The following is a 17,445-nucleotide window of genomic DNA, read 5'->3' on the forward strand; positions in this document are numbered from 1 at the left end:
TATGTCACTGTCTCTAATTTAATAGAAAGTGTCATATGGTTGGCCATTTATTATCCATTAATCCATTAAGTATCTCAGCTGTTGTGCTTCGTAATTAATTGTCATTATGTATGAGACACTTTTGCGTTATAAAGCAGAAATGAATCATCTTGTCTTAGAAATGTAGGTTCATTGGACATCTGTTAAATTATGTTTTCTCTATGCAATACTAATTAATAAGTATATGTTGTTGGATCAACATAGCCGACATAATGGGTTTAAGTTCACTGTTCAAGAGCAGCTGTTCTACCATTTTATGGGGGATGGGAGTTGGGGAATGATGCCTCTGGTGGAAATATTAAACTCAGAGAGCTTTGAGTTTTGGTTTTGATGGACCCTCAGGCATTGATTGAGCACCTATTGTGTATATGATCAATGAATTAAAATAATGGGAATTGCCTAAATGATATTTTGTCTACATGGTTAAGTTTAGATACCAGATCATTTCTCCCTCAGTTGTTGGAGATTCAGCAGTGTTTTAATCCATATATGATTATATTACTGGAAAAAATTGTTGAAGCCATGAAAACCCATTTGTACAAAAGTCATACAGCCAGCTTAAAAAAAAAAGAAAGAAAAATTCTTAATTGTTTTAAAGTACTATATCGCTTTTTTCAATCCCCTTTAAAAGACTGTTAAAATCCAAGCCTTCAAGTGGTAAAATTGTACTCCTAGGAATGTGCCATTCCTAGAAGCTTTGTTAAATTTTTTATTTTCTTTCTTTTTTAACTGACTGAGAAAGAAAACTGCTGTATGCAAGCCAAACAAGCATTGGTTGAGCTAGTTTCAAGCTACTGTGTCTTTAACTGACACAGTATTTTGTTCAAAATAAAGTAGTTGAGACATCATCTATAAGAGATTTTTATAAAGATTTAAGTATAAATCACTTCTTCCTAAGGGATGAATCTGTATTGCCTTATATTTTGGCATATATGATACAATCTCTTCTCAAACTAGTGTTGTCCTTGAGGCCCATGAAGAAGCAGATGCAGAACATTCTACAGTCCAAGGCACACGGGACTTCTACAGGAAAATAATGTGCACTGGGGATGAGCTCCTGCTCAGTTTACAGTCCGCTCTGTGGTACGATGCTATCCTGAAGGAGAATCAGCTGGAGTACCATTTCTGAAACTGGAGGCAGTAGAACAAGTCAAAAATGAGATAATCATTTAAAGAGAAAAAGAATAGAAAACATAATGAGAGAACAAGTCACTAATAAAAAAGAGAACACAGATTTGAAAAAACTAAATTGTACCTCATTCAATATAGATACGTTCCTGAAACAGTTTATATAAATTGAATTTTTATAAGTTAGATAAGAAGGAATCTAATTATTGGTTCCTAGTCAAGTCATACCAGGTATCTTCCCCCTGGAGGGCTTGTGTGTAGTCAGGTGCTACCCAGCCAGCAAGGGCCCTGGGGATTGAACAGGATGCTCCCATCTTCTAAGAGATTGATTTCCTTCTCATGAGGACAGAAATTTCCTAGTTGTGTGTTTTTCTACATCTGTACTTAAAAGGAACTGAGAAAGACTTTTAAAATTTACATATCTATGCTGCAAATATCTTTTATTCATTATTTAAATAGTATTTGAAATCTTTTCTAAAAAGTAGCTGTAGCCTACAGTCAAATGCAGCATGCTACACAGTCTCATTCACAGTGGGGTGGGCCTCATCTTCAAACTTGATGGTTTCTAAGTAATGTTTAATTTTAATTCCTTTACTGACACTTATGATAGGAGAAACCTATTTCCAGGGTTTTTTTTTTTAATTTGAGAATGGGTTTTGTTGTGTTCTGCTAATGTGTATTTCATAGAGTTTTCTTAAAATTTGTGATTCCCCTTACTTATAATTAGTTTCTCCAGTTTTTATTTTGTCTTATGATGTGTTAGTTGTTGATGCAGTGCTCTGAAGTCCATTTTAAGAGCACTTGAAGTCTCAAAAAGGATGGTAGTACTGACATTTTTAAAATGTGTATTAACAACCTGTTCAAATAAACTAGTTACATGGTGAGCCTACAGCCAAGATCCATTTGAATGATGTTAACCATGCTATTTTTGGGCTTCTGTTACATGATTCACTGATTTATGGCACAGGAGCTCCAAATATTTCCTCTCTGGGTCTCCATGGAAAAGTATTTTTAAGAGGAATGTATTTCTCACTGATCTCATACTTCCTCAGTAATATCACCATGTCATTTATGTCCTGATGAGACGTTTTTTGAAAAATGGAAGCTATGTGAAAAATAGAGATTGTTACTGAAATACTATTTTAAATGATCATTTCTAATGTCATTATCAGCTTCCCAGCTTGGAGGTATTTCTTTACTTTAAAACATTTTCCTAAATTATGTCTTAAATTGGTTGGCAGAAATAATTTATTAAAATACTTTCTTCTCTATCTATACTCATGCACTACATGATTTCTCTCCCTTTACAAAAATACTTTTTGTCTCTAAGTGAAATGTCCGTACCATAGAGCAAGGGAGTGTTACAAAGAAAACACAATTTAAAACTCTGGCGATAGGGGAATTATTATGTGAACACAGGCATTCTGAAATAGCCTTGTAAACCTAGGAGACGTGAAGAGGGGACGGGAGACTAGCACTGCTGAGTGCCAAGCTTGGTATTAGAACTTCGTATGTGCCTCAGCCTTCACAGCCACTGTGGGTGTAGCTAGTATTTTCTTCATTTTAAGATGAGCAAACTGAATCTCAAACAGGCTAAGTTGATTCATCCAAAGTCAGCATTCACCTCAAGTCCAGGTAGTTCCCAAAACCACATATTCATCTCATAATATAAGTCTTGGATCTTGGAACTAGAGTCAGCCTTAGAAATAATCTCATTTAAGTCTCATTTTGTCGGGAAATAGGGGCTCTGAGTAGCAAAGTAACTTCCCATACATAGATCATTCATTAAGTAGCATTCTTTTATGCTGTAGTCAACATAAAAAATTGTGTTAATTCTTTCTAAAATTATTTTTTAGAGAGGAGTGATTCTGTGAGGCATAGAAATAGCACAGCTACATTTTAAGTTCCCTTTTAAGATAAAGTAATAGTGCAACTGAGAAATATACATCCATGGTGTATTGTTTCCCATTGCTGTTATAACAAAGTAACACAAATTTGGTGGCTTAAAACAATGTGAATTTCTTGTCCTGCACTTCTGGATGTCAGCAAACTAAAACCAAGGTGTCAGCAGAGCTGCATTCCTTTTTGAGGTTTGAAAGGGAAATTTATTTCCTTGCCTTTTCTGGCTTCTTGAGGCCAACTACATTCCTTGGATCATGGCCCCATCACTCTGACTCCTTGCTTCCTCACCTCACTCCGACTCCCTGGCATCCCCTACTGATCTTCCTGCTTCCCTCTTTAAAAGCCCTTGTGATTATATCCAGCCCACCCACAAAATCACCCCACCTCAAGAACCTTGACTTAATCATACCTGCAAAGTCCCTTTTACCATATAAGAACATATTCACAGATTCCAGGGATTAAGATGTGTACCTCTTTGGAAGAATAGGCCATTATCCTGTCCACCACACACATACACCCCTACCTGCCTCTGTGTGTGCTTAGGTATCACACATAAATTAAAACACCTCTGAAGCAGTTGGTGGAGTGTCTGACTCTTGGTTTCGGCTCAGGTCATGTCACGATTCATGGGTTCAAGCTACACATACGGGCTCTGTGCTAACAGTATGGAACTGCTTGGGATTCTCTCTCTCTTCCTTCTCTCTCTGCTTCTCCCATACTCTCTCTCTCAAAATAAGTAAATAAATTTTTAAAAATTCAAATACTTCTTGTCCAGAGTCATCTTGAAATTAGACAAATAAGTTTTCCATATCACTATATCCAAATCTTTTAAAAATTTTCCTTAATATATGGAAAATGTTCTAAAATGTGCTATCTTCCTTGCCTTCAAAAACAGTATTCTCGATATAATTTTAACTCTCCTTGAGGAATGCTAGCTATCATTATAAACGTCAGTATTGAGCTATGCTTCAAAAAGAGCAATAAGTGCAAATGCAGGTATAGGTTAGGTGATACACAGGACTCAGTGAGTATTAAGCCCTGCAGTGGAACTGGAATTTTCTTTATGGTCATTTTTTATCATTTGTTTTTTTGTCAGAAGGGTGACATGAAGGCTGTACTGTTGTCCAGCCCCCTGAACAGGCTAACATGATGGGCCTTCTGTCAGATGAGGGTGGGAGAAGAGTGCTTTCTCAGCCTTTAAGAGTCATCTGACATGTGCACAACCCTTGATATTTGTCAATATTCAGAGCATCATTTTCAGTTTGCATGTATTCTTCTCTCTCACTTCCCCTGGTTTCGGTGATAGGGTCCAGAAGAGAATGCTAGCTGTATCAGGATCTGTCATGAGCAAGTTTGTGCCTTGATTAGGGAACACTTTTGCTGACCTGACCAGGCCACATATTTTTCAAGTTTTATTTATTATTTAGATAGGCAGTAACAACAATAAAAATTTCTATGTTGGAATACCTGGCACATATTGAATACTTACTAAGTATTTATTATTTTTTTATTTTTGGCTTAACCTGTGTGAAATCTTCTCTGAAATAATATTTTGATCTGTAGGACAATTTAGTAAAGTAACATTTGGGTACAAAAATATTAAAAATATGCCCTGCTCTCTCAGGTTATTCTCCACAGTTTTCCAGTTTTCAGTCTACTGTAAATTATGGTTCTAAAATCCTCTTGTATCTAAAGAACAATAAGATGTTACAACTCCTCAGAAAGATACTTGTCTCTTTGAGCACTAGCATGTGATCTGTGAGCAGTTGTGCAGCAAACAATGGGCTCTTTCTGTGTGCCAGGCACTGCATTGGACATCCGTTAAAAGAAGATACTTTTATGAGTAATTCCCGGTTTGATGGGGAGGTCCAGGAGGTCCTGTGGCAGTTGTGATAACAGCAGTAGGGGTGTGATAAGGGAACTCTGAAGAAGTTATTGTTTACATTATAATAGGTAAATGTGTAACACCTCTTAAAACTCTGGGGTCATCAGTTCGTTTATCCCCTCCAAACAGTGATATTTATGAAAAATAAACTCAAAATAGAATAAAAACACAAATGCGAGACCTGAAACTGTAAAACTCCTAGATAAAGACCCAAATGTGAGACCCCAAACCATAAAACTCCTCAAAGAAAATACAGTGGTAATTTCATTGACATCAGCTGTAGCAGCATTTTTCTAGATCTGTCTCCTAAGGCAAGTGGAACAACAACAAAAATAAACTATAGGGACTATACCAAAATAAAAAGCTTTTGCACAACAAAGGAAATCATCAACGAAACAAAAAGGCAGCCTACTGAATTGGAGAAGATATTTGCAAATGATATATCCTATAAAGGGTTAATATCCAAAAAATATAAAGAATGTATATAATTCAACACCAAAACAAATTGAAAAAATAGTCTGATTAAAATATGGGCAGAGGACCTAAATAGACACTTTATCCAAAGAAGACATACAGGTGGAAAGATGCTCAACATCACTAATCATCAGCCACTGTGTAAAACAGTATGAAGGGTCCTCAAAAAAGTAACAATAGAAATACCATATGATTTAATAACAAATACTGGGTATTAACCCAAAGAAAATGAAAACACTTAATTCGAAAAGCTATATGCAACCCAAGTGTCCATTAATAGGTGAATGGATAAGGTGTGTGTGTGTGTATACAGAGAGAGAGAGAGAGAGATACATCCACAATAGTATGTGCGATCTTGCCATTTGCAGCAACATGGATGGACCTAGAAGCTATTACACTTAGTGAAGTAAGTCAGACTGAGAAAGACAAATACATATTATTTCATTTATATGCAGAATCTTTAAAAAAATCAAATGAATAAACAAAAAGAATCAGGCCTATAAATACATAGAATAGACTGATTGATAGTTAACAGAGGAAAGGGGTTGGAGGATAGACAAAATGACTGAAGGGGAGTGGGAGATCCAGGTTTCCATTTTTGGAATGAATACATCACGAGAGTAAAAGGCACAGCATAGAGAATATCGTCAATGATATTGTAAGAGCGTTGTATGGTGACAGGTGTAATAGCATTATATGGTAGCTACATTTGTGGTGAGCAGAGCTTAATGTAGAGATATGTTGAATCACTATGTTGTACACCTGAAAGAAATGTTAACATTGCCAAATATACACAAATAAAAACATATTTTAAGGTGCTATTTGTGGGAGCATTAGCACTTGTTGGAACGATGCGCATACCTGTTTGATTCAGTGTGGTTTATTTATGAATATCTGTTGGGACAGAAGTTAACAAACCACCCAAGTAGATCCTTTAATCAGTATTGCAAAATATTAAAGTGTAAAACATTCCCTGTCTGAAAAATCTGCAATATTCTTTGCAAACTCATGCTTCATTTTTATCCAACTATATTTCACTTTTAATATCTACACTTAAAACAGAGTCAGTAGTAAAAAACAGTCTAATTAGAAAACAGGCAAAAAACATGAAGAGCCTCTCTCAAAAAAGAGGGTATCCAGATTGCAAAAAAAAAAAAAGCACATGAAAAAGTGTTCAACATCATTAGCAATTAGGGAAATGCAAATTAAAACCACAGTGTGGTACCACTTCACCTAATCAGAAGGACTGAAATAAAGCATAGTACACTAAATGCTGGCAAAGATGCAAAGAAACTGGATCACACTGCAGGTAAGAATGTAAAATGGTTCAACTGCTCTGGGAAAAAGTAAAGCAGTTTCTTATAAAACTAAATATGAGCTTATCGTACGACCCAGCATTTGCACTCTTGGGCATTTATCTCAGAGAAATGAAAACTTACATTCATACAAATACACACACACATGTTCACGACACCTTTGTGACAGCTGAAAACTGGAAATGATCTATTTGTCCTTCAGTGGATAAATGGTTCAGTAAACGGGTACATCCATACCATGGAATACTACCCAGCAATATGAAGAAACAAACTATCGATACATGCAACCCTTAGATGGGTCTCGTGGGAAATGTGCAAATAAAAAAAGCCAATTTCAAAAAGTTACATCCTATATGTTACCACTTATATAACATTCTTGAATGACAAAATCATAGAGATGAGGAACAGAGAGTGGCTGTCAAGAATTAGGAAGGAAAGGGTTTAGAAAGTGACCTCTAAATGGTAACACAAAGATTATTTGTGAAAGAAATGTTCTGTATCTTGGCAGTGATGGTGGTTACACAGATCTACTTGTGATAAAATTGTGTAGAAACACATGTACATGAGTGCATATAAAACTGATGACAAATGGAAAAGGTCAATGGACTGTATCAATGTGAGTTTCCTGTGATATTATATTACAGTTATGCAGGATGTTACCATTGGGGAAAAGTGGATGAGGAACATAATGTAATCCATTGGTATTTTTTTTAATCTTTTTTTTTTTTATGTTTATTTACTTTTTGAGAGAGAGAGTCAGAGTGTGAGTAGGAGAGGGGGAGGGGCAAAGAGAGAGAGAGAAGGAGACACAGAATCCGAAGGAGGCTGTAGGCTCTGCACTATCAGCACAGAGGCCAACACGGGGCTCGAACCTACGAACCCTGAGATCATGACCTGAGCTGAAGTTGGATGCTTAACCAACTGAGCCACCCAGGGGCCCCAGTTGGTATTGTTTCTTACAGCGTAATGTGAATCTATAATAAACTCAAAAGTAAGAGTTAAAAAAAAAAAAACAGAGGCATTGAGGCTGAGTAGGAGAGCATGGGCTTTTAGGTCCACAAAGCTGTGTTTAAATTCTGACTCCCCTACTCACAGCTGTGCACCTACATGCCAGTTCTTTAACCTTTATGCCTTCATTTATTTTTTTCCTCCAGCTTTATTGAGATATAATTAAATTTAACATTGTATTTATTTTAGGTGCACAAAATAATGATTTGATACATGTATGTATTGCAAAATGATTACCACAGTAAATTTAGTTAACATTCCTCACCTCACAGAGTTATAGTTTCTTTATTTTAAAAGTGGCTACAATAATGCTACTTAGTTCTTTGAGTTATTTTAAGGATTAACTGGCTCTGCATAGCCAATCAGTATCTGGTAGGTTTTTAAAACATTGTATATGAAAACCACTCATCATTTACTTGGATCATAAAGTTATTTTGTCTTCATCCGACAAGACACTCTGACTTCTCGGCACAATTTTATTATTACTAGGTATTTCCAGTTCTGCTCATGTCTTTATTTCTTTCTACTCTTATGGGATTAACTCTGTTCTTTTTCATTCCTTAAAAACTTATGAAATGTCTTTCTTCCTTTCTAAGTTTTGTATTTGAAACTATAGATTTCCCTTTGACAACTGTTTAGCCAAATCACAAAGTTTGTATTGACAATCCAACATTTCGTTGTCAGTTAGTTATAAATGTAGCTGATTTTTTTTTCTTTGATCCAAGAATTTTTTGAAAAATGTGCTTTTCAGTTTCCCAGACACTTAATAGGGGATCTTTATGGCCTTAATAATTCTTTGAAATATGTTAAGCTTCCTCTGTGGCTCAGCATGTGATCAGTTTTTATAAATGTTTCTTATATGCTTGGAAAAGAATATATATTCTTTGTTGAGTGTGGAATTTTATCTTCAATTCAATCCCTTAATTTTATTAAATTGGTTGTTCATGTTTTCAGCATCCTTACTACATTTTCATATGGATGACCTCAGTTACTGCAGCACAATGTCCCTCTGATTGTAGTTGTCTCATTTTTCTCCTTATAATTCTGCAGAGTTTTGCTTCTTATATTTTTTGGCTATCTTAGGTACAACAGATTCAGAATTATTACATTTTTCTGATGTTCATTTTATCATAAGACATTGATTATTCATTTTGCTTTAAACATATTTTTGATCTGATAGTAATATAGCTATTTAAGCTCTTTTTCAGTTGGTGTTTGCATAGTTTATGTGCCCAGGATTTAGAATTCTAAGGGAATACATTTTTCTCCCCTCTTCAGAGCCCAGACTTTCTCCAGCAAGTGTCTTTGCTCTCTCTCCCAGAAGGCATTATCCTTTCAAGTCCATCCACTTACTTAAAGACTAGCTTCTCAAGTGTCCTAGTCTATGTAAGCACTCTCAGTCCAACCTCTGGCCACATGCAGACCTAAGGTTTCACCTTTTTCAATGAGGGCAAAAAACCCAAGCCTCCATTTTATCCAGACTGGCTCCTGTCCTTCACCCCCTCCTTTTTACCGAAGTCTCTGCCCCTGGCAATTACACTGTCAGCTCACGTGCTTACTGTAATTTTTGTTTTTCAGTTCTGGCCTCTGGGGATTTCCTCTGAAAATTCAGCTAGGCATTTTTCTTTTAATGTTATTTACATTTCTTCAGCAATGCTAGGTGTTTGGAATGTGTTTGTGTGGAATAGATGTCAAGAGCATCTATAAGGTCCAGCATGTTACTAGAAGGACAGTTCTTATTAGGAGTACTGATCTAGGCTGAAAATGGTACTGTGTTATCTAATAATTATAGAAGACTGGATCTCTCCTTTCTGAGTCTTTATATATTATTATGAATTAAGTAAATCTGATGTTTGAGCGGAGGCTGGATACCCTGTGAGGTAGCAACACCTACAAAATCTACCATGTAGTTTTTGGTTCAGAGCCATTTTGAACTTGGGAGACCAAAAGATTGGTCTTTAAAACAGCAAGTTTTTTTTTTTTTTCAACTTACAAATTTGGGAACATTCGTAAACATGATGTTAATAAATAGCATTAAGATCTTATTGTTGCTTACACAAGACTTTTATAAAACAGAGTTTTACCAGAGTTACAAAACTGATTTAGACTGAAATTTTTAATAAAGTTCTTGAAAAATTTTATAAATGTGTTTAAAAATTATACCTAAGCAACATACAATGGTGATCTTGCTTTCATAGGGAAGAGATAGGCTACACTAATATTACACTCAAAATATGGAAATTAAGGAGGAAAAGGTTCATAAATTGTAACTAATAGAGTTTTTTATAAACTTGGTATATTATTTACATTCATGCCTAATTCATGTTTTTAAACCATGACAGAAAAGAATATTTATTTCCTTTTTATAGTATTTCCATGCTGTTTTAAGCTTTAAAATATACAAAATCCTTAAAACAACTGGACTCCAACAAGTTTTTCTTTGAAATGTTATTTTATTTTACAGAAAGAGAAAGCATGCATGAGTGGGGAAGAGGGGCAGAGGGAGAGAGAGAATCTTAAGCAAGCTCTACACTCAGCATGAGCCCGAAGTGAGGCTCCATCTCATGACCCTGGGATCATGACCTGAACCGAAATCAAGAGTCCTATGATCAACAGACTGAGCCACCCAGGCACCCCTTTGAAATATTTTTAGAAGCCACAGTTAGTTTTTCCCTTATGAACACTTCTATAATCATACCAAAAGGAAATTCAGTCCCCAGAACATTAGCTAACCAGTAGGACTCTTCACCAAAAGCAAAAGAACATGATTTTGCTATTGGGGTTTATTTAGTTCTCTTTGCCCAGAATAACAAGTTCTAAAATAATAATTTTGTTTTTGATGCTTCTCTTGTGCCTAAGGAATAATTAAGTGTATGGTTTAACCAATGACCCTTGGATTATTTTGTCTAATAAAAACATTACATTTTCTTCTAGGTTACCTTCCGGACAAGAATTTATCACTGTAATATTAACAGCCAGGGTGTCATCTGTCTGGACATCCTAAAGGACAACTGGAGTCCAGCCCTAACCATTTCTAAAGTTCTCCTCTCCATCTGCTCACTTCTTACAGACTGCAACCCTGGTAAGAGACTTTAAATCCAATGTTGAACCCAAGTCTATTCAAGACTTCAATGTCAGACCTTAGTAAATTGTTTACTTTACTACCACCACCACTACTATAACTACTATTATTATTATTGATTTTAAATTTCCATAGTATGTAAATACTTTCTTTTTGAGTCTTCTCATTAGTCTTTTTGAGACCTCTTATTTGCCAAAAAGGAGAAAGCATAATGTGATAAAAATTAATGAAAAATCATTTTGGATAGAAGTGCATTTAAAGAATGCATTACATTCTGCTGCCAAATAACAATAAAAATTCAAATTGAATAGCTTAATCTTTAATTAGATGCCTACCAGAAGATGTTAATTTGAGAAATGTGGGCTATTAAAATCTGATAACAACCAAGCAGCACCACACAGACATGACCTTGTTGGCATTTTAATAACCATGTGTCCTTTCAAGCTAATAGAACAAAAAGGCTGAATGGTCCTCAACTAGGAAATATACCTTCCCAGGAAAACTAAAGAGAGTTTATGACGAAGCTTTTGTGGCTTGTTGGTGTGCTTAATGCTGAAAGTTTTCACTTTCTGTGTCGTCCCACATGTGTGATGATGTTTTTGACCAGTTTCTCTTAATTAAAAGACAAACCAACTGCCAAATTTTCACATATCTGGGTTTATTTTGGAAAGTACAAAAATCTAAAGGTAGCTACAGAGTTTTCATTGATGTCTTTAGTGAGAAATTCTTCTTTGAGTCTTTAATTAGTAGTATTAATATATCATAAGATTATATCTTCCACATTCAGGAATAAACTTTATTCAGTAGATAAGTGAAGTTTTAGATAAGAGAAATGACAGAGGGGAATCAGGATCCCTCTTAGGCTCCTGTCTGGTTTATAAAACATGAATAATTTATAATATGTTCAATTTTTAAAACTTCAAAATCAGGATGTATAAGAATACTTCCACCAAAAGAAAAATCAAATATAATTATGCAAGATTATTACAAAATATTTTTTAAAGTATTTCATACTTCTACCCCAGATAGTGAAGTTCATTAATACTGCAGTAATTTAAAACTGAATGACAAATATTGTGTTCTTTCTCATTATTCCTATTTCAACCCCATTTGTCTGTCTGACTGTGTATAACTTCATTTGGAGACTAATGTCATAAAAAGACATTTTTTGTGTGATATGAGGCTTAAACCAAGTGGTCCTCCTGGAAATGTTGGAACACGGAACTACATCTGCCTTCCCCCTCCTAACAGTACTTCTGGGGTTTGCTGAAATTTAGATGGAGTTGTTTTTTAAGAGAAAAATTTATCTTGATAAGTAAGTCACTCATACAAGAAACTTTTGACATGAGGTCATCATACTATGTGTCAGTTGTATCTCAGTTAAACTAGAGAGAGAAAAGAAACTTTTGAGACCATACTATTTATGAGGCACTTATGAGCACTAGATGAATAAGTCCTTAGTTCTTACATGTGGGTAAAGTGTAACTTCACACTTAGAAAGATACGTGCTGAGACTCATTCCTTACTCAGCAGTAGCCAGGCCTTCTCCATCTCCCAGTCAAGTTGAAATGAGCCTGTCCCCCTGAGTCAGCTTGTGTGTGGGAAGCTCTTCGCTGTACCGGTGATCTGTGTTTAGAGGAATACATTCATCCCACCAAAGCCTTTTCTTAGCAATCAAAAATATTTCTGTTCAGTCGAGTCTTCTTTTGCTGTGTCTCAGAAAACTACATATACATTCTGCAAAACAATAAAAATAAAATCACCCCTGGCTAAAGCAAAATCACATAAAGAAAATAAATAGATTTTAAAACTAATAATATTGATAGTAAGAATAAGTGTAAGAGATAAAGAAAAAGTAAAGAATAAGCCTAAAGATAAAGCCTTAAGTTAGATCAACTAGATACAGCTCATCTGATCTAAGAATAGAATATTGTTTGTAAAATATGTGGCAACTAAATGTTTATACTTTAAGACATATAGAAAAGTTTCCTAATTGGCACATCATCAATATGTATATTCACACTTCCAGAGTCTTAAAAAGAGTTGTTTATCTTAAACAAGTCAAAATGGCCTTTCTTTTCTTTAATGGATTTGCTTCATGCTCTTTTCTGGTACACTTCCAATCTGTAGATTTTTTTTCCCCCAGATTTAAGTTAAGCTTCAACCTAACCTATCTTCAAATTATCACAAATATAAGTTTGATAGAATACAAATAAATAAAATTTTCCTATACTGAATATGTAGGACTATTTAACACCAGAAATGCTGTCCGCTCTCAAGTAGGTTTTGCATAAAATTGTGCACCAGTTTTCAAAGTGCTTTCTCACTCTTCTCCTTACATAAACTGACTTTTTTAATCTTTTTCATACTTTTCTCATAATTTACATTCGTATCTTTGAAGAATTTTTCGTCTCTTCAGAAGTAAATTTTAAATGGTTGAGGGTGGGGCTGTCCATCCTTATGGCATGATATTTTTAGTCCACAGATACAGACTTTAATACCAGCTCCACTATTAAGTAGTTGTGTGACTTGTACTGATCACTTAACTTTCCTCAGACTCCGTTTCATGTACAAAACAGAGATAACCATCAGCCCTACCTAAATCACAGGATTCCTGTGAGGTACACATGCGAGCCCTTTGTAAACAGTTGTGGACTGTTGTTGATGTCATTTCCCAGAGTACTTATGACTCCAAATGGGCATGCATTCAGTGGCTGACAAATACCTGTTCAGCTGAATTTAACTGAGAGAAGAGGGTATTGAATAATCTCTAAACATCACCACCTCAGCACTGACACTCTTGGATTTAAACTCTGGAAAGAGCCTGACCTTGAGTCAGTAGTCCCTATTGCATTATTTCCTAGAAAGGATTATCTCTCAGGTGGCAAAATGTCCAACGCCTACCAGCCAGTTGACATGCAGCGGTGATAATCATTCTGTTCCCGGTGCGTCGGTAGGTCTAACTGCTGGCCTTGCTAGGGCTGCCCACCTGTCACAATGATGTTCCCTGAGCCTGCAGAGCCCTCTTACTGTCAGATACCACCTGGCCGCCAGCATTTGTCTGTGTCACACTGCTGGGGAACAGAGTGGCCACAGAAAGGAGTAGAAGGTAGTAAGCTCCAAAGGCCCGGCCTAGCCTTCCCAGCTCCCAGATTTCAGTCTTCCTGGTGAACATGATGTAATGCATGAGTTGCTGTCATTTAGAGTACTATCAGATTTCCATTTTTCTGAATGCTCTTACTTGTCAATACTCTCTTCTCAAGCATATACAAAATTTAAGCTCTGTTCTATTTGATTTTATCTTTTGAAGTTTATTTTTGCTATTTTGTGGTTGTTTTTTTAAACTCTTAGATGCTTATCATATTCTTTATATGAAATCTATTTATTGTTTAAAATATGCTTATCTTATGGTCTTCAGACCTAAAAATAATAAGTATTTTCCCTCATAAAAAATGAACTATCCTGAGGAAACTGATAATTATGAAATAAAACAAGGTCAACGGTTTTTTATATCATATGCTTTATTTACAGGGTAACTTTCAGAAGTATTTCTAATCTTTTTTTCCTCTTCTTTTTCTGAAAAGTATTTAAATCTGGATGTCATAGCATTATTTTTTTATCTCAGTTCTTTCCTGCTCTACTGCTGTTGCTATATAAAGCATTATAAGCTTGTTTCATTTGGAATGTAATTCTGATACGGTATCATTAAAAAATTATCCCCCAAATGTATGGCTTTTATGAGATAATTAGAAATTTGAAAACTGAGCTTTTGATATTAAAGAATTACTGCCAGAAATTCTCAGGCATATTAAAACAGAACTTTCATTGTGCATTTTTTACATATCCTTACCTTTTAGAAATATGGAACTATTTGCAAATAAAGTTGTTTAATTTCTAGAATTTGCTTAAAAATAATCCAGAAAGGGGCGCCTGGGTGGCTCAGTTGATTAAGCATCCAACTTCAGCTCAGGTCATGAACTCACGGTTCGTGGGTTTGAGCCCCGCGTCGGGCTCTATGCTGACAGCTAGTTCAGAGCTTGGAGCCTGCTTCAGATTCTGTGTCTCCCTCTCTCTCTCTCTGACCTTTCCCTGTTCATGCTGTCTCTCTTTCTCTCTCAGAAATAAAAAACATTAAAAAAAAATAATCCAGAAAGATGGAAGTCGATAAGGATGTGGAAGATATGAGATCGACCATTGTAATTGTTGAATGATGAGTGATGAGCACATTGGGGGCCACATTATACTAGTCTGTCTACCTTTGAATATGTCTGAAGCTTTCCATAATAAGAACTTCCTTTTAACTGCCAAAGACAGGCAGCGGTGTAATCTGTAAAAGGTGTGCGATTTGGCCCTTTTGCTCTGTTGCAGAGTCATTTGGGCCCTGACCCTCACCGTCTGTATTTCATTCCCCTATCCTCTGCCTTCCAGCTAAAGACTGCCTCATGTTTTAGCCTGGGCCATCAGGGCCCTGCATTCATACAACCATGAAGTCTTTGTCCACCACTCTTCAAACAGGCAGAGCCATATACACCAGATCAAATGAAAATGCTCTGAGCATACTCACAAACATCAGCACTCAAGATGGATGAACTCTTCCCCCTCCCCCAGCACCTTCCAAATCAAAATCAAGTATCAGTTACTCCCAGTCTTAGATCTATGCATATCTTTATTAGAACAACAAATAGAACTAAGAATGGCAGCTAATTAACCCTCAGCCTTACACAGTGATTAAGCCGAGGGTGAGCACAGCTGCAGCTTCATTGGTAAGAGCTTTATTCTTCTCAAATGGACTGAGCAAATGGAAAGAGGAATTCGCTCCCAGTGGCTCTTTTATAGTGTTCTATAAAAGGTCAGGAATGGCTCCTTCCTCATTCTCCAACTTCACAACCCTTTGTTTCAGATCACTTATGGCCCATTTTTCAAACAACTGATAAATACAATCCTTATCCATAAAGTGCCTCATATACCTTAACTTTGATTGTTATTAATTGCTTATCTTTGACCTGGTTATGAGTGCATAATAAGTTATGTTACTAAACATTAAAATTTTATAATTGGTACTGACTGCTAGAGGGTGGGGACCATAAAGTAGAATTAATTATTTCAACACAGGCATATTTGTGTAGATTATTTACACTAAGTTTGTGAGCTGTTAGACTGATGAAAGTTACATAAATAGACTTTTCAGAGGTTCTCCTGCCTGCTGTAGCAGCGTGAACTTGGCTTCTACACATCCTACTCTGCTACACTTGAGAAATGGCAAAGAACAGTTTCTTTAACTGAAATTCAGATAAAGCTGTAAAAACGGTAACCTACCTGTTTTTAAGGCAGGCTGTCTTAGCTGGAATGCCAAAAAAAATTTTTTTTTACTTTCCTGTAAGAGGTATTAAATATGGGTACATAGACCTAAGGTTTCTCCTAATGCCTACCTTTGACTTTTTTAAAAGTGAGAAAATTTATAAAGTAGAAATATATGGTACAACATACAGCTAACTTGAAGCTGTTTTCATTACAAAGAGTTGGCTCTCATCTAGAATGTCACATGATAAACTCTAAAAGTCCTTCTAATCGGTACTTCAAAATGTGGATATAGATAGGCTGTAATTCATAGTCATGTAACTTCTCTGACACCTTCTGTAAAGGAAAGCTATAGTTATATGTCGATAGTCTACCCGGTATTTTCAAAACCATGAAAGTAAATAAAGTCCAAGAAATGTATAAAGTTCCAACTCCATATTATCCACAGCACCCTACGACATTGCCCCCTCACGCACCACAGGTTCCCAAAGACTTCCTCGGATCTGTTTGGAACTAGGCCTTCCATGGTGTGGAGGTCCTAGAAGAATTGAGGATTCATCACAAGGATGAATAAAATCAGGGAATACACATCATTAAATGGGGAAGAACAGTTCTGTTTTGTGAATTAAAGAAGTTTTGGGGCACCTGAGTGGCTCAGTCAGTTAAGCATCTGACTTCGGTTCAGGTCATGATCTCATGGTTCATAAGTTCAAGCCCCACATCAGGCTCTTTGCTGACAGCTCAGAGCCTGGAGCCTGCTTTGGATTCTATGTCTCCCTCTCTCTCTCTCTGCCCCTCTCCCACTTGTCCTTGCTCTTTCTCTCTCTCAAAAATAAACATTTTTTAAAAAATTTTTCACAGAAGTGATTCTGTACCGTCATAAATTTGGTTTAAAAAAAAGTATCAATTCTGTTTACCTATATATTTATAAATGTGTTTCCCTACCTCGTGATTCTGTATAAAGAAACCCTTTAGTTGTCTTTACAAGGGATACTAGTATACAACAAAGTAAACTAAAAGATCCAATTTTATGGTATTCTATCAAAAATGATTTTCAAGTGGCACCTGCATGGCTCAACTACGTAAGCATCCGATTCTTGATTTCAGCTCCGTTTGTGAGCTGCACTGAGCATGGAGCCTGCTTGGGATTCTGCCCTCTCCTGCTCACATTTCTCTCCCTCCCTCTCTTTCTCTCTCTCTCTCAAAAATTAACATTGAAAAAGTAACATTTAAATTAACATTTAAAAAAAAAAAAAAGAATGAGGGCACCTGACTGGCTCAGTCATTTGACCATCCAACTTCGAGTCAGGTCA

General features: G+C 36.0%; 1 protein-coding gene across 1 annotated transcript in view; it reads left to right on the plus strand.

The window, feature by feature from the left end:
- Positions 1 to 17,445, plus strand: part of LOC120246923 (ubiquitin-conjugating enzyme E2 E2) — a 384,786-nt gene that overhangs the window by 329,217 nt on the left and 38,124 nt on the right. Inside the window, exon 5 of the mRNA XM_039254577.1 lies at positions 10,687 to 10,834. Within this exon, the coding sequence (XP_039110508.1) occupies positions 10,687 to 10,834 (148 nt within the window). The remainder of the gene's footprint in view (positions 1 to 10,686; positions 10,835 to 17,445) is intronic.

The sequence above is a fragment of the Hyaena hyaena genome, unplaced genomic scaffold (genome assembly GCF_003009895.1).
Source record: "Hyaena hyaena isolate Hyena2069 unplaced genomic scaffold, ASM300989v1 scaffold_494, whole genome shotgun sequence".
Lineage (NCBI taxonomy): Eukaryota > Metazoa > Chordata > Mammalia > Carnivora > Hyaenidae > Hyaena > Hyaena hyaena.